This window comes from Leopardus geoffroyi, chromosome B4 (assembly GCF_018350155.1).
Source record: "Leopardus geoffroyi isolate Oge1 chromosome B4, O.geoffroyi_Oge1_pat1.0, whole genome shotgun sequence".
Lineage (NCBI taxonomy): Eukaryota > Metazoa > Chordata > Mammalia > Carnivora > Felidae > Leopardus > Leopardus geoffroyi.
This window is the reverse complement of record NC_059341.1, coordinates 67434318-67455737: the sequence shown is the minus strand read 5'-3', so window position 1 is coordinate 67455737 and position 21420 is coordinate 67434318. Positions and strand designations below refer to the sequence as shown.

At 37.7% G+C, this 21420-nt stretch overlaps 1 protein-coding gene across 13 annotated transcripts in view; it reads left to right on the top strand.

Annotated features, from left to right (window-relative positions):
• KIF21A (kinesin family member 21A) overlaps nt 1-8457 on the top strand; it is a 149314-nt gene extending 140857 nt beyond the window's left edge. For all 13 annotated transcript variants that reach the window (XM_045465116.1, XM_045465115.1, XM_045465117.1 and 10 more), the window contains 3 exons: nt 468-638; nt 1942-2141; nt 7200-8457. In XM_045465116.1, the coding sequence (XP_045321072.1) occupies nt 468-638; nt 1942-2141; nt 7200-7293 (465 nt within the window). In that variant the 3' untranslated portion in view covers nt 7294-8457. The remainder of the gene's footprint in view (nt 1-467; nt 639-1941; nt 2142-7199) is intronic.
• The last annotated feature ends 12963 nt before the right edge of the window (nt 8458-21420 follow it).

The following is a 21420-nucleotide window of genomic DNA, read 5'->3' as shown; positions in this document are numbered from 1 at the left end:
AGGAAATCATAAGGTCAATAGCTAAGAGAGATGATGACAACTGAGTAGAGTAGAAGGTTTAGAATAGCAACTTTGAGGGGAATTTGAGATGGCCACCAGGATTGCAGAGCTACATTATAGTGCCTAAATAACAGTCATATCATTTTTCTGACTTTCAACTGGATTGATATGTAGTATTTTTGTTATTGAACATATAGTTTGTTCACCATACATGAAAAAATTGGTTGCCTTTCTAAAAAGCCTATAGACATATAAGCATGTGACATATAAGCAAAAGTAGCATGAATATAGGGCCTGGGTTCTTCCTGAATCATTTATACAAGGTTAATTTAGTTAATTAGTAAAATATTGTAACAAAACAAGTCATATCTGGTTAATATACATGTGTATGTGTTTCTATGTATGAACACATATAGATGCTTATTTATAAGTTACATAGGATGCCCCCCTTTTCTCTCCTTTTTTAGATGTTTGACGTAACTGAAGGGGCTCTGGGAACTGTGAGTCCCACCCACAATTTTGAGCCCCCTCATTATGATGGCATTGAAGCGCTAACCATACAAGGGGATAACCTATTTAGTGGATCCAGAGATAATGGAATCAAGAAATGGGACTTAGCTCAAAAAGACCTTCTACAGGTAATGTAAAACTTTTCATGGGATGAAGTGGGTACTTCAAAGCCACCAGTAGTCTATATAAGACCTTGAAGAGCCTCTCAAAGAGTGTTTCATCTTCAGCTACCAGGGTTACAAATTATGAGAAGGGCAACGTTCAATATTGAATAATACCTTCTAGATAAGAGTAGTTGAAAACAAAATGAACAAGTAGCATGAATGTCAATAGAACAAACTTGGCAACAGATGAACATATTGCTTTCAAAAGCGTTCTTTAAAAAATTTTTTTTGATGTTTATTTTTGAGAGAGAGAGACAGAGACAGAGCGTGAGTTGGGGAGGGGCAGAGAGAGAGGGAGACACACAATCTGAAGCAGGCTCCAGGCTCTAAGCTATCAGCACAGAGACCGACATGGGGCTTGAACTCATGAGCTGTGAGATCATGACCTGAGCTGAAGTCGGACGCTTAAACTACTGAGCCACCCAGGAGCTCCTCAAAAGCTTTTATAGATATACATTCATGGTTGTGACTTTTATATTATTCATATAAATATATTTATACCTAAATGTAGTCATATAATTTGAGTGTATAAGTATTGTTTACTCATTATGAAATATATGTGAGCTCTACTTTAGTTTTCTACAAAAAGCCTTAGGCTTCCATGTTCTCTACTAAAGGTTGAAGGCAGTGATTTTATGAAGCGGTCCTTATTATCTACATACCAGGTTGTAGTTTTCAAACTTGTTGAATTAAATACATTTTGGAGAAAGGTGAGATACTTAACTCCCATGAAGAGAATGTCATGCAAAAAATTCTGTGTACTTGCTGGGTCTTTGAGATTCTTCAAGACTTTTAATATTATAAGTTTTAATATTGATAACACTGATAATAATTGAGGCAAATTGGAATGCAAATTGCAAATTTATTTCTTTAAATCATTAAGAATGATTGCATAGAAAATGATTTGTGGGGCACCTGGGTGGCTCAGTCAGTTAAGCGTCCGACTCTGGCTCAGGTCATGATCTCATGGTTCGTGGGTTCAAGCCCCACGTTGGGCTCTGTGCTGACAGCTCAGAGCCTGGAGCCTGCTTCAGATTCTGTGTCTCCCTCTTTTTCTGCCCCTCCCCGACTTGTGTTTTCTCTCTCTGTCAAAAATAAATAAAAATTAAAAAAAAAAGAAAAAAAAAAAGAAAATTTCTTTATGGCTTCCAGGCCATTGAGTGGTCTAAATATTGTTTTGTCAACAAATGTTCGAAACTTACTTTGGTGTGAAACTGTCATTTTGGAAGGCTCCTCTTCAGCGGCTTATTTCTCTTTCTTTCTCCAGCAAGTTCCAAATGCACATAAGGATTGGGTCTGTGCCCTAGGAGTGGTGCCAGGGCACCCGGTTTTGCTCAGTGGCTGCAGAGGGGGCATTTTGAAGCTTTGGAACATGGATACTTTTGTGCCAGTCGGAGAAATGAAGGGTCATGATAGTCCTATCAATGCCATATGTGTTAATTCCACCCACATTTTTACTGCAGCCGAGTAAGTTTTTCCTATGTGATTTTTTTCTATATTGGCTGTTTGTGTTCAGATTTAATAAATATTGTAAGTTGTAAATAACTGGAAACACAGAACACATGAAACCCTTTTATTACAGTCATTGTAATGTCTATTTAAGATCTCTTATTCATATTTTCTGATTCTCACCTTGGTCACTGCATTTAATCCCAAGATTACATGAGAATAGTGTTACTTCTGTATTAGCACTCAGCTTAACTAGCAAGTCTGATGCTAGATGTTCCCCTGGTGATTTTAATTAAAAAAATCATTTACAGGTGACTAATTCCAGAAAGTCAACAAACTTGCTATTCTTCTCATTTGGAACAAATCATTTAAAAAATCTCTGTTCCCCTTCTGCCTCTGTTTATAGTACAGTTGACTCTTGAACAATGTGGGCTTAGGGACCCTGACCCCTGCAGAGTTGAAAATCCAGATATAACTCTGACTTCCCCCAAATTAAATTAAGAATAGCTTACTGTTGACTGGAAACCTTACCGATAATATAGTCAGTTGACACATATTTTATATTTTATATGTATTAAATACTGTATTCTTACAATAAAGGAAGCTAGAGAAAAGAAAATGTTATTAAGAAAATTGTAAGGAACAGAAAATACATTTATAGTACTGTGCTATGTTTATTAAAAAATCCACATGTAAGTGGACCCTCATAGTTCAAATCTGTGTTGTTCAAGGCTCGGCTGTATAAGTACATAGTAATACTATCTGGTTCCTCCCTCTTAGGAAGGCTGGATTCATTTGCTTATTTTTTCATTCATGATGAATCTCCAAAGTTGGGCACTGTTCCAGACTCTTGGGAAGACCTGTGAACAAAACAGATCCAAACCCCCAGTTTCATTCTAAGGGGAAAAAAAGACAAGAAATAAGTAAAATATATTATATGGTGACAGGTGCCTAGGAAGAAAAATAAAGCAGGGTACAGGGAAGAGAGTATCATGGGGAGGGAGTTACACAATAGGGTGGTGGGTGAAGGCCTCACTGAGTAAGTGACATTTAAGAAGACGCTTGAAGGAAGTGGAGAGTTGTTGTGACCATAAAAATGACATAATATGTATATAAGTAATTTGGAAAGGAAAATATATATACCCTAATGTGAGGCATTGGTTTCATTCAAATAAAATATAATGTCTCATGAATAGCTATCTTGAAAATCTCCTTTTGGTCATTTTTGCACATTTTAATTTAATCAGATCACCTTCTTGATTCATCTATCTTAAATGTATGATTACCTTGATTTTATTTTGAAAGTTCTGCTCTATTTCTATGGCATCTCTTCTTATTTGTGCTATTTTCATCAAATCCCTCTTTTCATTTAGATTTACTTTCTCATATCTCCAAAGTACTTCAAAGTTGATTTATTTTGTGTTTTTCTAAGGTGCTTACCTTTGGTGCTTCAATTGATGTTATTTCCAAGATATATTACTTTCTCAAGACTCACCACTTTTGTTTATTCTCTTGGAAACTTTCTGTGTCCTTGGTAATTTATGGAAAATAACTGATACCTCCCAAAGTTGTGGGACACATAATATAAGACTATAAAAGTATTATATATCACTGAGGTCTGGTGGGTGAAGTATGATGTTACTGTAACAACTCTCTTCCACAATATAGTCTTATTTTTGAAGAACTGAACTTTTTCTCAGTATGTCCATGGTGCACCAGATGCAAATGTATTTACTATGTAATTTAAAAATCAGGAAAATAACCAATAAAGTCAGAAAGGCTATTTTCAAATTAGTTCCACTTATTTGTTAATTAGCACACACTTGTATAGTGCTTAGTATTTACCAGGCATTGTTCTAAGTTCTTTCCAGGCATTAATTCATGTATCTTCATAAGAACTCTAGAAGGTAAATAGTATTATAATCTCGATTTTACAGGTGGGAAAACTGAGGCATTTTATAACTTAGTCCTTATATAATAATTCCATCATATCTGATATTTCTAGATTTGTTACTTTTTATTTATTTATGTATTTATTTATAAATCTGGATCTGTAGTATTGATTAATTTTTCTTATGATTATGGGGCTCATTTTACCTGTGTCTTTTTTGTCAAGTAATAGTTTACTGGATGTTGAACATTATATTGTGTTTTAAGATCTGGATTTTGTTGTATTCTTCTAAAGAGCATTGGACTTCGTCAGGAAGTTAAGTTTCTTGTGGTTCAGCTTCATCTTTTTGAGACTGATTTTTAATTCTTGGATTTCTACTGAATACCATAAGTGTTTGATGATTTCTCCTTACTTATCAGAATGTGAACAGCTCATAGCCCTCTGTGGGCTCTGGGAATTGTTCAATTTATAGCTCACTAGTAGATGTTTGTTGTTGTTGTTGTTGTTGTTGTTGTTGTTGTTGTTTGTTTGTTTCTTTTTGTTTTTTGGGTTTTTGCTTGGCCTTATAATCTTACTCTACTCATGGTGTAGCTTAGTATTCAGAGACATTAGTGGCCCTTATATAGATTTATGGAGTTTTTTTTCCCACAGCTCCATAGTTCTTTCTGCATAGCTCTCTCCTCTTCTCTCCTCGATCCTGAAAATTCCAACTACTCCACATCCCCCAGGTATTTATTTCTATATCTTCAACTTAGTGCTTCTGTAGTTTTCTGCTTGAGTTCTTCCTCCCTGGGAGGTGTTTCCAAAGCAACAGCCAGGGCTGTCATGAAGCTCACCCCTCTCCCTTTTCTCAGGGACAACAGTCCTGTACTCCCCCATGGTCCAGTATTTGAAAATAGTTGTTCCATATATTTTGTCAGATTTTTACTTTGTTTGCAGCAGGAGAGCTAACCTGCTTCAAATTACTTGGTTATGACTAGTAGTGGAAATTTGATAATTTCAGACTTAGTATGTCCTAAGCTGAAATCCCAACCTTCCCAGGAAACCTGCTCATCCTTTGGCATCTCTGTCTTCTCTGTTGATCAGGCTAGATAGAAACTTTCATTCCTTCCTTTCATACTCCATAGCCAGTCCTTGAGCAAATCCTGTTGGTATTCTACCTTTAAATTATATTTGGAATCTGACCACTTCTCACCATATCTTCTAACTCACTGATTTTAATTGCCATCAGCTCTTGGATTACTACAAGAACTGATTATTACTAGTAGCTCCTAAACAAGGTACCTTGTTCATATGTAGTCTACTCTCAACACAGAAGCCAGAATAATCCTTTTAAAACACAGATTAGATCATATTCCTTCTCTGCTCAAAACCTTGCATTGGTCCCCTATTTCACCTAGAGTAGAAGCCGTACTTGATGTGACCTTTTGAGCATCTGTTATTTCTCTCACCTTTCCTTTTAGCACTTGCTCTTTCTAGACTTGCTCCTTGTTTTGTAGTCCCCAGTAACCTCTTTACTGGTCCTTGAACACATCACCTCATTTCAGCCATAGTACAGAATGCTCCCTTTGCCCAGAATGCTTTGCCTTCAGAGATCCTGACTCTCTTCCAATGTCCTTCTTTCTCACTAAGAGTAACCTTGCCATTGTATTTAAAATTGAAACCCTTCTATCACCTAGCACCCAATTCCCTTTACCATGCAGTCTTTTCTTTTTCTATAACATGGATTACTTTCTAATAAACTTCATAATTTAATTATTGTGATTTACTGTCTATCTTCTCTTGTTAGAATGTGTAAGCTACAACAGAAGAGGGTTTTGTTATTTATCTGTTTGTTTTTAAGAATTGTCCCAAGCACCTAGAATATTGCCTGGAACATAGCAAGTTCTCAATAAGTATTTGTTGAATGGATGGCTGAATAAATGAATGGGTAGATGAGTAGGTGGATGAAGGAACATATCCCCTTGCTGTTACCAATATACATATGCTGTGTGGGTTGGTGAGAAGACTATTATTTTCCCCCAGTTTTATTGAGATATAATTGAAATACAGCATTGTATAAGTTTAAGGTATACAGCATAATAATTTGACTTACATATATTGTAAAATGATTATCACAATAAATTTAGTTAACATCTATCATCTTATATAGATTCAAAAAAAGAAAAAGAAAGTTTCTTTTTTGCTTGTAATAAGAACTCTTAGGGAGAACAAAGATTATTGATTAAAAACTAGAAAGCCTGGATCCGAGGCTCACCTCTGCCCTTTACTATGTTACATTGGACAGGTAACTAAACTCTCTTTATCCTTGAAATGGACTGCATAATCTCTGAAATGCCTTTTAACTATGAAATTCTATGGAAACTCTTTCTTTTAGCTTTGACTTTATTAGATAATTGGAGAAAAGTAACACTCCCTTAAAGCTATGAGAAATACAGTAAGAAATATGATTGTTTAATGACTATTCCCCAGTACCCACAAGGTGGGTGAACAAAAACAAGTTTTCTCAGAAACACTTTGAATCTTCTATGTTCCATGATAGTGGAGTATTAGTCCACTTCTCAGTAGCCTCTTGCTTTTTCCATGGGCTTACGCTGATTTCATGTGAACATAATTCTGACTCTTGCCAGATTCACCAATTCCTGGAATCCCTGCTCCAATCTCCTCCCGTCCCAGAAGCCTTACTGTAACCTTACTCTGGGCTGTTGTGCCTGAAGATCTCTGACCAATGTTGTATCGCGTATTGTTTTTTGAAATAATGAGTGCAGATCCAGTGTAGTGATTAGGAGGTGGGGCCCTGGAACCAAACTGCCTAGATTGAAATCTTGGTTCTGTCATGTACTTTGTAATTTTGAGCCAATTACTTAACCTCTCTGGACCTAAATTTGCTCATCAATATAAAGGGGATAATAGCATTATCTATCTCTATGGTAGTTAAAGAGAATTGAATGTATTTATATATAAAGGGCACATACTAACAATGCCTGCCATATAGTAAGCCCTTGATAAGATGAATTATTTTTAATATTATTATGTGTATCTGTTTGATATACTTATGGGACAATGTATATTTTTACTTACATATATTAAAGTCCTCTTCAGAAAATGTTTTCACAGTAATTCTAAAAGCTATTTCTTTATCTTCCTGCCTCTTTTCACGTGTTCATTTTTAATTTGTTCCGTAGTGATCGAACTGTGAGAATTTGGAAGGCTCGCAATTTGCAAGATGGTCAGATCTCTGACATAGGAGATCTGGGGGAAGATATTGCCAGTAATTAAACATGAGTGAAGATAGTCATAAACTGAATACTGTGATAATACTCTGTACGTTCATTATGGAAAAGTTGCCTAATAGGTGAAAATTTATGAATTGGATTAACTGGAAAATATATCTGAATCCAACTGCTGAATATAAATGGTATTCTAATAAAACTGTGTACTAGCCTGTGTGCTTAATTTTAATATCTCCCAAACATATATATCCTATAATCGGTATACTGCTTGGTTCACACTTTATTGTGGCTGGATTTTTGTGCCTAGCTATTAAAAAACACCTTAAAATTATTTGAATTGTAAGATGACTGCTTTTGTGACAGAAAACCCCCAGAATACAATGCAACCCATTGGTAATTCGTCATATAGTCTGTTCAGATGATTTATATATTTAAACATACTGGGAATGTTAGTCAAATTGTGGTCCGTCTGTCTGGTATTTATATCAGTCTATAGAGGGTTCCCAAATTTCGAAGCTCTTTTAATATAATGGAAAAAAATAAGATAGGAGAATATGATTGATGATTTTGCATAAGGTGGAATTGACCGTCCTCTACTAACAGAAAATGTTAAACAGTTTGTGTTAAATGTTGATGTTTACTTGTATTGACCAAAGTTTTACAGCTGTGCTATATTCTGTGCTCAGGACTAAAATGCTGTTAAATTGTTTTATTAGTGCTGTGCATACATTCTGCGATGGAAGACAATTTTGATGTCCTAACAGAAATATATTTTGATCTATTTTCCTATGGAGTTGTTTCTATTATCCCCTTTTAATTTCATTTTTATTTAATAGTATTTCCTTCCCCTTTTATCTAATTTTTTTATATGCTGCTAAATATATTTTAAATACACTGTGTTTGCAAACCTTGGTAGTTATGAGAGCTCTATCATTTGCGGTGGGAAAAGGTATGTAAATAAGTAGATTGTAAAGAATGTCTTACCTTGTAACTGTATGAATTTTTAAATGCTGTAGATTGGATTTTGCAAAAGGATGTATAATTTATCGGTCTGCTCAGAATATTAATTTGTAAATTCTGCAAGTTTAATTTTTATGTAGATGGTATAACATTTGAAAATATTGTCTTGTGATTTTTTTTTTTTCCCTTTGAGTATATTTGCTTGTAAATGAAAGCTTAGCTACGGCTTCAATAAACATGTTGCTCTGAATTGTTTTTATTCTCTTGTCCTTTTTCTAATTATGAAAATTGTTAGTATTTGTAAAACTTTGTTTTATCTGTGTGTGATATAAGGAAAGGCATTTTTTTTTTTTGTTATCCACTTCATATGCAATCCAGTTTTTACTCATTAGACATGATATATTCTTGAATAGTTGGAATCATAACCTACTCTTGATGAACCAAAGGAACTCACTAGTGAAAGAATTAAATCAGGAATGCCTGGGTGGCTCAGTGGCTTGAGTGTTCTACTTCGGCTCAGGTCATGATCTCACCGTTTATGGGTTTAAGCCCAGTATTCCGCTCTCTGCTGTCAGCACAAAGCCTGCTTCAGACCTTCTGTACCCCAGTATCTCTGTCCCTCCTCCACTCTCTCTCTCAAAACAAATAAACTTAAAAAAAAAGTAAATAGTTGAATCAAACTATGTAATTTAGGCATGTGAACATAGATGGTAAAACAAAAATTATTCCCACAAATATTAGGACAATAGTGACTTTGGTTATCTGGAGAAGAAATAGAGAGGGTGGTCACTGGCAGGTATTGTAGGAGGTGAACTGGGAATGTAGAGGGGGGTGTGGAGGTGTTTTTGGGGTCCTAGAAATGTTCTACTTCTCAATCTGGGTCCTAAGTTAAACTGTACATGTATTTCTCTTATTTTGTGTATGTGTGCTATACTTCACAATGAAGTATATATTTCTTTTGTTTTAAAGAAGGGATTTTCCTGTAAAGAGGAAGTCAGCTACTTTGTAATTTTGCCTCCTTTCCTGGAAGAAAATACTATAAGACCTGAGAGACATTTTTAGGACTATTTTGAATTTCAATACCCTTAGAGTGTTTTTTTTTTTTTTTTTTTTTTCTTTTCCATAGGACTATTGCTCCACCATTCATTTGACAATTTATTCAATAAATGTTTATTGAGAATGCCCTGGGCCAGGTACCAGGGACAAAAAAATAGCAAGACTGAGTTGATGCTTGCCTTCTGAGTGGAGAGAGAGAATAAATGTAGCACTTACATAACAGCTTGGTAAGTGCGCTGACTGGAAAGATCTGGGTGTCTTCACGCCTATTAGAGGCCTGACTGCACGGGCAATTAGAGGTCTGTCATAAGGTCCGAGCACCGTGTATGTTTGTGCAGAACACGAAGTCCGGTGTCTGTTTTACCTTTTAAAATGCTTAAGGCTCAAAAGTAAAACATAAAAAAAAATAAATAAATAAATAAAACGCTGAAGGCTCAGCTAGAGTTGATCTGATTTAAATAGTTCAAATGAATATGTAAAAGAGGCAGTCCTCTTAAAAGACTTTCATTTTGAATTATGTTGGGGGAAGTCATCTAGAGGACATGACCTCTGATTGACCCAAGAGCTAGATCCGGGCAATCAGAGACTCCGCCGCCGCCTCCCCAGTCCTTGCAATGTTATGTTCTGCCCACGTTACCACAGCCGGAGCTGTTTCTGTGTTTCAAGGACATAGCCTTGAGAGAGTTACGTGTTGTTGAGACTCTCTGCGTGATATTGGAGACTGAACCCAGGTAAGTCTTCTATGTAAACTTAAGATTCAGGCAGGCAGGTGTGGCAATCTACTCGTCTTGCGGCCGCCAGAGACAAGCCTCGTAAGTAAAGTCCCTTGTTTGTTAAACCTGCTACCTACCACTTTGGAGGGGCCGCTGCGTTCTTCTGTCTCTCCTTGTACTGGGGCTAGTTTCCCAACCGGGAAAAAAAAAATACCGTTAATCTCTAAAGATTTCATCCAGAAAGGTTAGCAGTAACTCTTTTTTAAAATATTTATGTATTTTTGAAAGAGAGCACGAACGGGGAAGGGGCAGAGAGAGAGAGGAGACATACGACCCAAAGCAGGCCCCAGGCTGTGAGCCGGATGTGGGGCTTGAAGCCAGGAACTGTGAGATCATGACCTGAGCGGAAGTCTGCCGCTTAACTGACTGAGCCACCCGGACACCCGTTATCGCTAATTTTTAATACAGTTAAAATAGCGCTCCTAAAATTTAAAAGTGGATTACTCTTATGTATGAAATATACGCCATGTCCCTCAAGAATAGTGTCTTTTTTTAGAAGCTAACGTTTATTTCTTCTTTCAAATCCAAATCTTTTTTAGCTAAAGAATAGTGACACTGTTTTGCATATTACTTATCTCCTCATTTTTTTATTTCCCAGCTGATATGGAATCTTTTATAAAAATTTAAATTAAAATTATCAACATGTAACAATTTTTTCTGTACTGCCATTTGTAATTTTTCCTAAGCATTGACTGCGCCTTACTTCAAAATCAGTTCACATTCTCTTTTTAACCTCAGAATTGGTTGTGTTATTGCTGTGTTGGGGATTTGATTTGCCAGTTACTGTGCAGATACTGATGGTTGGGAATTTGTATTTGCAAATCATGGATATAAAATGTACAGATTGCTCTGTATGAGCATCATGGTACAAAATATGAGTTATCTATCCTATTTTATAACCATAATGAGATGCTCGGCCAATTTTAAAATGTCAAACTGCCATTAATCTCCCTCTTTTTAAATGAGGTTAATAACTGTAATAACCAACGTTTATTGAACATTTACTTTCCCCTTTGAATGATCCTGAAATGGGGGTAATCTAAGATGTCAGTGAGAGTCAGAAGCATCTGATTTCAGAGATATTTAATTGTGAAAAAGTGTGCATCCTGGAATTTGTGAAGGACAGTATTGTGAGAGAATTTGCCAGACAGACAAAAATAGTGACAAATGTACAGTACATTATATATGGGAGATAATATGACTCCTTTTAATATGTTTTTGTGTATGTTGGACCTGAGAAAAGCAAAGAACACATTTGTCAGACTTTCTTTCAGCTTGGGTTGCACATTTAACGTGGCTCTCCCACCAAGCATATGAACCAGGCCCAAGGTGGAGTAAGAAGGAATCAGGCCTATAGTCGTAGAAACCCTCGTTTTCCCAGTGGCAGCAGTGACAGGGCCCCAGCATCTGGCACTAGCTGTGGGTGTTGGGAGGCAGGACACAGGGCACTGCTCCAGCCGAGGTGGTTCCTGGAATCTGCAGTTGGGGCAGTGGATCCCTTTTTCAGTTCCTTGTCTTCTTGATTGTAGCAGAGGTAGAAAGTGAGTGGGCTAGTTCTTGGTGGGGGGTAATCTGGCACCTACTCACAATTTTGTAAGCACCCACCTCCCTCTTTCTGCTTTCTGCTTTCTGCTTAAACTAGCTACAATGGTTTCTGTATTTGCTACTGAATTCTAAAAGATACACTATCTCTTTTTCTTTGTGATCTGTGTTTTAAGGTATTTCTTCCATTTATTTTTTTCTGGACACTAATCATTAACCTACATAATTGTTTTTGTTTTCATTTTTATTTTTATTTTATGTAATAGTTTTTGGTTGCCTAGAGGTTTTAGGTGTTAATGGAATCTCCTTAAGGGCTATTGTTATTGTTTGTGAAACTCATGGTCTTCTCTAGTCTGGTAATTCTATTTTGCTAGGAGCCCCCATGAATTATTCCGCATTGTCTTCCTTCCTCCAGTTGTTTGGTCCCCCTTAGGTGTAGTGTGCTGTTCCTTTGTTTTGCCCACTCAGGGTTCTGTCGACCCTGGGTGGTCGGGACAGGCTAGTGGTGAGGACAGCACTCGTGCTCTGGTAAACCTGCAATTGACAGCAAATCATCTGTCCTCTCTCGGTGCCCTGGGAAACCCCTGCTCTACGGGTCTCTCGGTGTTAGCCTTCCTTCCCTGCTGTCTGTAGCTCCCCAACGTTTGCCTGGCCTGGAAGATTTAGCATGCCTCCCAAGGCTACAGGCATTCAGAGGTGTCGCTCTTCCTCGGGGGAATCCACAGTTTTGCTAATGTCTTCAACAACCCAATCAGACAGACCAGCTCTTCAGGCTTTCAGAGCTGCCTGGTGTTTTACTGGAGAACCGAAGCGGGGAGTAGCAGAGAGACAGTTTCATGCATCCTCATCTATTTTAACCATTTAACACCATCACTGAAAAATATCCAACAAATAAAAATAGGCTGATGGGAAGCCTGATTTCAGTAAGGACTGGGTTCACCTGCATGAATCAGGAACCTGACTAGTGTTTATTATCCTCAGATTAGACTATTAGACTGTTCTTGTATGTAGTAGTCTCTGCTGAAGGCAGGCAAGTAGGAGTGCCTTCACCAGCCTCGGGGAAGAGAGTAAGTGGCTGAGGATATTATAATTTTCAGCTACTTTGGCCATTAGCTGAAGGATCCTGAAATACCTACCTTCTTATTTGATGAGTGCCTCATCCCACTGTGTTCCCACCTTTTCCTTAGGCCTTCTGCTCTGACTTCCTCCAATGCCTTTGCTTGCCTGTGTGTGTGTGTGTGTGTGTGTGTGTGTGTGTGTGTGTGAGAGAGAGAGAGAGAGAGAGAGAGAGAGAGAGAGAGAGAGAGAGAAGCTGTCAGTTGTTGATAGGAATCCCCACAGAGAAAAAATGCTCCATGAGAATTACCCTGATACGTGGTGTGGGTGAGATGGAAGATCTTAACCTTTTGAAACTACTCAGTACCAGCTGAGGAAATCAGGAGGACTCTGGGTAGTATCTGTGGCACAGACTTCTAATTTCTCCCACTACCACTCTCCTGCTTACTCTTAGTAATAAAAACCTGACGATTTCAGCTTAGCACGTGACTGCCCAGCCAGAGGTTGCATTTCCCGCCTGATCTTGTGGTTATCCATGGCCATATGCTATGTTTCTGGCATGTGATTTAAAGGGAAGTGATGTACTGGTCTTACTTTCTTAAAAACTAGAGTGGTTGGCCTTCAGTTTGTCCTTCCCCTTTCCACTGACTAGGATGTGGAAGGGGTGACGATGAACCAACCTTGACCGTGCAGATGAAGACAACATCCTGGGTGAGTGATGGTAGAACAGCATGACTGAATGAACCTGTGTCCTTGACGGCATTGCGGAACAGAGCTTCCCCTGTCTTGGACCACCCATCGGCCTTTATGGCAGGGGTTGGCAAATTTTTTTCAGTAAAGAGATAATAATATTTCAGGCTTTGCAGGCCACATGTTGTCCCTTTCACACATTCTTTGTTTTTTAAACAACCATTTAAATTTGTAAAAAAATCTTTCCTAACTTAAGGACCAATGCAGAAACAGGCTGGACACTGAATTTGTCCCAAAGACTATAATTTGCCAACCCTTGCTGAAGATTGTTGCATAGGAGAAAGACAATTTTTTTTTTTTGGAGTTACTGAATTTTAAGATCTTTTATAAAGGAGACTATCTGTATGGCATATGTATCTATGTAGTTAATGATTTAAGAAAATATATTCTAGAGTAGATTTGCTGCAGAGAGGGATGGCTACTAGGGCTATCGTGTGTGGTTGTGCACACTGTGCACTGCACAACACAAAAAGATGACATTTATTTTTAGATATAAGTTTATATATTTGTTACAACATTTAGGGTAGATGGCAGTAAATCATTTTGTTTTAAGGATATAAGAATACAATGATAATTTTCAGCATATGGAACTAAAAAGTATATTTAGGAAGACATTTTTTTCTAATTTGAACAAGGGTGTCTGTGGCCTAGTAATAGACACCCCTAGTGGTTAATTATTTGACCTCTATTGCCTAAGATTAACACATTTCTTATTAAGTAAGGTCAATTTAAAAATAATGAATATCTTCTCTTAAAAATATTCCCTGCTCAGGAAACTGGCTTCATGTCAGGTTTCATTAAAAATTATAAATTTTAGGTTCCACAATGTTTTCTGTCATATACGCCTTTTTAAAAATAAACAAATGTGCTAAAAAATAGTCAACTATTTAAATGGAAGGATTTGGACAAGATTCCATTTTAACCTTTTCTCTAGGACTAATAACCCATTAGTTTGTGAACAGTTGAAATTTTTGTTAAGATTTTTGCTATTATAGAGATTTTCTTATGTTGTCCCGGGTCTGGTGAAGTAGCATGGCAGCATTGGGCACGCTGTCATTGCTTGCTTTCTATCATTCCATCCACAAAGATGGTTAGTCTACAAGTGTGCACTTGGACAGTGTGTGATTGCTATACTTGTTTGCCTGCTCCCCCACACCTGATGGCAAAAAAAGTAAAATGAGAGCGGAGTGTAAACATATAAAGGATCCTAAGTCTGGATCTAGTGAACATTTGCCATTCTTTTGGATTTCTTGACACCTTTGAACAATTTTCTCTGTTAGGGTATTCCCACCTTATGAATTCCTTCTCACTTTCGATACCAGTTACTCATTTCCCCTCCCTCCTTTTGCGGGCCAGGGTGGCGTGTGACTTAGACTTGGCTCATTAGAGCCACTGGCAACAGACTTTGGATTGGAAGCTGGTTACCCAAAACAGGTGGCACCTGGCAGAATCCCTGTGATGGAGGTAATGGGAGCTAATGCCAATTTCCATGGAAGCAATGGAAGAGGCTGCAGTGTCCATATCAATAATACAAGCCATGGGGTTTGTGCCTACTGGGAAAAGAGGCAGCCAGTTGTGAGGTTTGATTCTAGACATGGTTCTGGTTGCATGGCCTACAAATCTCTGACTTCTCTGGAAAATGATACAATCACCTAATAACCTCCAGTATATTCCTTTTCTATTTCAATGAGCTGAGTTGGTTTGTATGATTTGCCACTAACAACCTCTACTTATAAACTAGGTCATAGCCCAAAACAAATGATGATCTCTTGGGAACTGAGTTTCTCATTTCTGGAATTGACACAGATGTCAGTAACAGAACGCAAATAACTATGGACTGTTTTCCTTTTCCTGATGAGTTCACTTTAAGTAGCCTTACCTATTTCACATTCCAATGAGAGACTCACAGAAAAATCTCCAGAAAGGGTCTGAGATTCCAGGTCCTTCAATAATAAATGTTTTTCTTTTTTACATCTCATGGATTATTAATATGTTTTGACTACTAAAGGAAAGCATGTCAAGATCACTGTGTCCTTTCCTAGATGACTGGCTGTTTAATTGAGAATGAATGCATGCACAATCTCTTGGCTAAGTGCCTTTATTTAGTATGATTGCTTGTTTGCAGTAGTTGATAATTCAGTTTTCTGTAAGTAGGTCAGGAAAATCTTGTCCTTTTGTATCCCAAGTAAGCCAAAAGTTGTAACTGGATTTTTCCTGGAGCACGTCATTTCTGCCTTACAGAAAATATGTCATAGGCCAAGATACTCTCTCTGTTTCCTGGAACGAGTCTTGGTAGTCCATGTAGGGTGAGAAATAGCCAGCTGCCTCCATCACTGTGTGAGCAATAACTTTGTGACAGCTCAATTGAATAATTAAAGCTTTCTACCTTCAGGTGGGAAAAAAAAGTAATATCTAGAAATTGTTGTGCATTGCATTTGATAAGAAATAATGGGCATTTGAAAACTATTTGGCTAGTCTCTATCTCTTGGTGTCCTGAAAAGTCTGTCTTATTAAATTAAAACAAATTTTAAATATAACCTAATTTAGAAAGGAGAGATAGTCTCAAATTGGGCAGACTCTAAGACATTCACACATTACATTTTTGTCAAACTCTAACTCAGGAGTTCATTTTACACCGCATAGTCCATGTGATTCAGGGACCCCCTGTCTTGTTCTGATTAGTCTAAGCTGATGCTTCTGCTTTAGCATTTGCCAGTCAGAATCACCTGGAGGGCTTGTTAAGGCACAGATTCCTGGTTACACCCCTAGAATTTCAGATGCAAAAGAATTTGCATTTCTAAAAAGTTCTCAGAAGATACTGATGCTGGTGGAGGGCCCACACTTTGAGAAACACTAGTCTAAGTTGTTTCTGTTCTTTGTAGTCGTTCAGGAACCTGAGATAGACCCACCAAAACCTGGCATTCTCCTGGCAATGGTTACTGATCTAGGTGAGGACTACTGACCTAGTTCCTGGGTCTGTTGAGGGGAAAGATTAATATGCTGTGACTGGAAAAGCTCACCACACACTCCTGCTGGAGCGATTTAGTAAGCCTGTAACTTCACCTGCTACTGAAAACTATCTCTGACTCTGAGGGAATCCAGCTTTGGCATGACTACAGTGTTCTGAATGTCAGAGCAGGCCAAAAACCTGGGACTCCCCATTATGTGAGATGATAAATACTCATATTGATAAACGTGTCTGAGCAGGGGTTTCTTTCCAGCCCTTGAAAACACCCTAATTGAAAGAGTGTTATCCAGGGGCACCTGGGTGGCTCAGTCAGTTGAGCATCTGACTTTGGCTCAGGTCATGATCTTGCAGTCCTTGAGTTCAAGCCCTGCGTTGGGCTCTGTGCTAACAGCTCAGAGCCTGGAGCCTGCTTTGGATTCTGTGTCTGCCTCTCTCTCTGCCCCTCCCCTGCTCATGTTCTGTCTCTCTCTCTCTCCTTCAAAAACAAATAAATATTAAAAAAAAAAGTGTTATCCAGGAGAAATGTCTCTATACATGCAGTTAATTTCGAGGCAGGTTGAAGAAATTTGAGGAGTGGATAAGTAGAAAGTTCCATGAATGTTCTTTGGTTGAATGCCTTGGATTGGCTTTTATCTACCTTTATCTCAGATACATAGAAAACTGAAGGTTGTTCTCTCTTTCTTTAAGAGGCAATGCTTGAATTTCAGTTTAGAGAGGTGGCAGTGAGGGATAAAAATAGGAAGGAGAAGGAGAAAGAGAAATCCAGACAGAGTAATGAGTGATAAACCAGGGGCCAGATCATAACAAACCCTGCATGTCGAGTTCAGGAACTTGAACTTTGGTCCTCCATGGTGAAGTCAACAAAGGCTTCTAAATATGGTAATGACAAATTACTCTGGTGGTGCTGTGGAATGGATTGAAAGGGATAGACATTGCAGACATAAAAACTCCCAGGAGGCTGAGGGAATACTCCAGGTGAGATGTTTCGAGGGTATGAGGTAAGGTAGGCAGCAGCTTTGAAAATACAGAGAAACTCATGGTTATCAGAGATAAAGGTCTCTGTAAAGAACCATTGGGATGTGGGAGTGGGAGAGGAAGGGAGAAGAGTCCCGCAGGTCTGCTGTGGGTTTGTTGGATGGATGTAGTGCCAGGATAGGACAGAGAAAAATAAAAGCATAAAGGTCACCCTCGACACCCTGCTTCCCCATGTGTCATGTCTGCTCTTGCACCCAATCCCTCACACCTCAGCTTTCCTCCCTCTCTGCTGCTGCTAACCATCAACTCTCTGAGGAGGGCTTCTGTTATATCTCCCTCGTTAGTTTCCTCTCCTCCACTCTGATCACCCTCCAGATTGTTCTCCAGAGTGATATTTTCCAAATAAAATTTCACCTCAGTCATGTTCTGCTTGGAACTGTTCAAAGGATTTCTGTGATTCTCCGGGCAAAGACCAAGGGCTTTGGGGCTCTCTATGACCAAGGCATCCAAGCACATTAGTCTTTGTTCAACTGTTCAACCAATCTTTGCACATGGTATCCTCCATTTGCTCGATTAATTCCAGTTGATCCATCAAATCTTATTTCAAGCTTGAATTCCTTAGGAAGTCATCGTTCCTGACTGTGGGACAAATTCCTTTACAACAAAGAGCTATACCCCCTTCTTCACATAACTTACATGAGTTTGTAATTACTTACTTTGCTTATTTGATTTGTGTGCCTTCCTCTCTTGACTTCCAACTTCTTGAGAGAAAGATCTATCTGATCTTGTTCACCCTGTGTCTTCCACATTTAACACAGTCCCTGCCACATAATTGGAGCTCAATACATATTTGTTGGATGAAAGAGTGATTCATTTTGCGAGCAAGAGTGTGAGTTTTCTTTTGGATGTTAGAGACTGGGATGCTTGCAGGAAACCAGAAATAGTGCCTAGCAGCTAGTTTTACAAGAGGACAGGTTTAAAATATCAAAAATGAAGTTGATAATACTCAGTTGAATATTGGAAATTTGTTTCATGGCTTTGCTCACAAATGACCAGTTAACAGTGTTAGCCTAATTCGCCAATGAGATTTTTTTTTTTTACTGAAGTAATGAAAACAAGATTAACTGAATATTTTATTTAAAAACATGCTAATAATGTTGTCAGATATTTCATACTTCTTAAATGTAAAGTTTAAGTTTAAACACTGTACTTCTGTCATTGAAATGTTTAAAAAGGATGAGAAAAAGTCCTATTTTCAAAGAATTGCATAAATGATTTCAAAATGTGAAAGCCAAAGACTAAAGAAGAAAAAAATAACCTTATCCTCTCTACTAGAAGTTATTAGTGCAATGATAGGGAGAACTTCAAATGAGTTAATTTCTTCTATTCCATTAAGTTTAGTGTGGTTTTGAGAAGCATCAAGGAGATGATGAGGATGCCAAAAATCAAGAGAATGATTACCACAGGATAAAAGCATCATGAAAAAGGACATTTTCCTGTGTGCTCATGTAATATTCATAAGAAATTAGAAAGTCAGAGAGAAAATGTTATTTAACATTACTGACAATGGATATAAAAGAGTTGTCAACATTTGAAATCTTTAAAAGTGATTTTATGAAAAAAATGTTTTGTTTTGTGGACCTCATTGCTTGCACAACACAAGGAGCACTAAAAAAGTTGGCAATGGATGAGGGCATACTCAAGTAAATTAAGAAAAATAGTGCTGATGCATAGTCAACAGTTAATCATCAAGGATTTTAGTGAAATTTCCACAAGTGAGTGAATGTCATTTTAGCAATGCACTCTGCAAGTGAAAAAGAAATAATATTCTCACATATGAGGTGTGTGCTATTGATGAGTATCAAAATAGTTAACTGTCTGATACAGTGGAATGGCTAGTGATGAAATAGTACAGAAGACATAACTAATATATAGAAATCCCATCACATGATAAAGTATATATTCAGTCAAATTCTTAAAAAATTTTGGAGACCATAACCTTTGCTAAACAATGGGGAATAGAAGATGGATCGGGAAAAAAACAGACCATGTAGAGAAGTTATGTGGTAGATCTCTAAGGACTAAGAGATTAAAACTTAACAAGTAACTAAAAAGTTTTTAAAGTCAATACGTAATTTTAACAACATAGATTCATGTAATTCTGCCTTAAAAATGTACATACTTACAAGATGTCAACTCTATATAATATTTTTATTGGAGTATAATTGACATACAATATTATATTAGTTTCAGGTGTACAACATAGTAATTTGACATTTATATACATTATGAAATGATCACCAAATAAATCTCTTACCATCTGTCACCATATATGGTTATTATAATATTATTGACTATATTCCCTATGCTACACATTACATCCTCATGACTTATTTTTTTATAACTGTAAATTTGTACCTCTTGTTTCCCTTCACCTATTTCATTTACCCCTCCACCTCCCTCCCCTTTGGCAACCAACAGTTTTCTTTTCTCTGTATTTATGAGTCTGTTTCTGTTTTGCTTGTTTGTTTTGTTTTTTAGATTCTACATAAAAGTGAAATCATATGGTATTTGTCTTTAAATTATTTCATTTAGCATAAGACCTTCTAGGTTCTACATGTTGTCACAAATGGCAAGATTTCATTCTTGTTAATGGCTGAGTAATATTCTGCTGTGTGTGTGTGCGTGCGTGTGTGCACACGTGTGTATGTATCCCCCATGTTCTTTATCCATTTGTCTTTCAATGGACTCATAGGTTGCTTCCATATCTTAGCTACTGTAAATAATACTGCAGTTAACAGAGGAGTACATATATCTTTTCAGATTAGTGTTTTTGTTTTCTTTGGTTCATCCGTTTCACCCAGAACTGGAATTCTTCGATCTTATGGTAGTACTGTTTTGAGGAACTTCCATACTATTTTCCATAGTGGCTGTACCATTTTACATCCTTACCACAGTGCATGAACATTCCCTTTTCTCCACATCTTTGACAATGCTTATTGTTTTTATTTTAGTGGCCATGATACATGTATTTTTTGAAGCCTACAAAATGCACAGTGAAAATATAGGGCTTAGGGGGGAAATAGACTACTCCCAACCTATGGGACTTTGTAATGAAAGCAATAACTAAAACAGTTATAATCCTAGTAACCAACAGAAGCCTAAAGACCTCTTTTTTAGCATTAGTCCCAGAATCCCCCTTAATCAAACATTTGCAACATTACACTCTGGTGCCCTTGGTTTTTCTTTTGAGAGGTGTGAACTTTAGGGCATTTGCTTTTAATAGCAATTTCATCAAAACTAAAAAACTGGTTCACATTATAGCTTTCTCATTAAGTTTTTAAAATAGCATGGAAAATGTCTTTGTAGCATATTTTATGCCTGTAGCTTCACCAGGTAGCCAGTGAAAAGGGTTCTGATCCTTGAAGCCAGTAAATCAGCCACTATTTACACCAAAGGAAGGCCCTGCTGTGGTTTGCAGTTTTTATTGTAAATCTTCATATTGTGCTAAAGTTTGTCTTTTTAAAAATTTGTTTTTATTTATTTTAAGAGAGAGAGAAAGCACACATGAGCAGGGGAAGGGCAGAGAGAGAGAGGGAGAGAGAATCTCAAGCAGAGTCCTCGTTGTCAGCACAGATCCTGATGTGGGGCTTCATCTCTCGAGCCTGTGAGACCATGACCTGAGCTCAAATCAAGAGTAGGCTGCTTAACCGACTAAACCACCCAGGTGCCCCATGCTAAAGTTTATCTTTTTTTTTTTTTAATTTTTTTTTTCAAAGTTTTTTTATTTTTGGGACAGAGAGAGACAGAGCGTGAACGGGGGAGGGGCAGAGAGAGAGGGAGACACAGAATCGGAAATAGGCTTCAGGTTCTGAGCCATCAGCCCAGAGCCTGACGCGGGGCTCGAACTCCCGGACCGCGAGATTGTGACCTGGCTGAAGTCGGACGCTTAACCGACTGCGCCACCCAGGCGCCCCTAAAGTTTATCTTTAATTGTGAGAAATTAATTGTAAAATACATGTGTGAGCCAGCACCACTTCCTTGTCATACTGTCACCGTTCTCCATGGTCTACCTGATACGAGATAATGCACA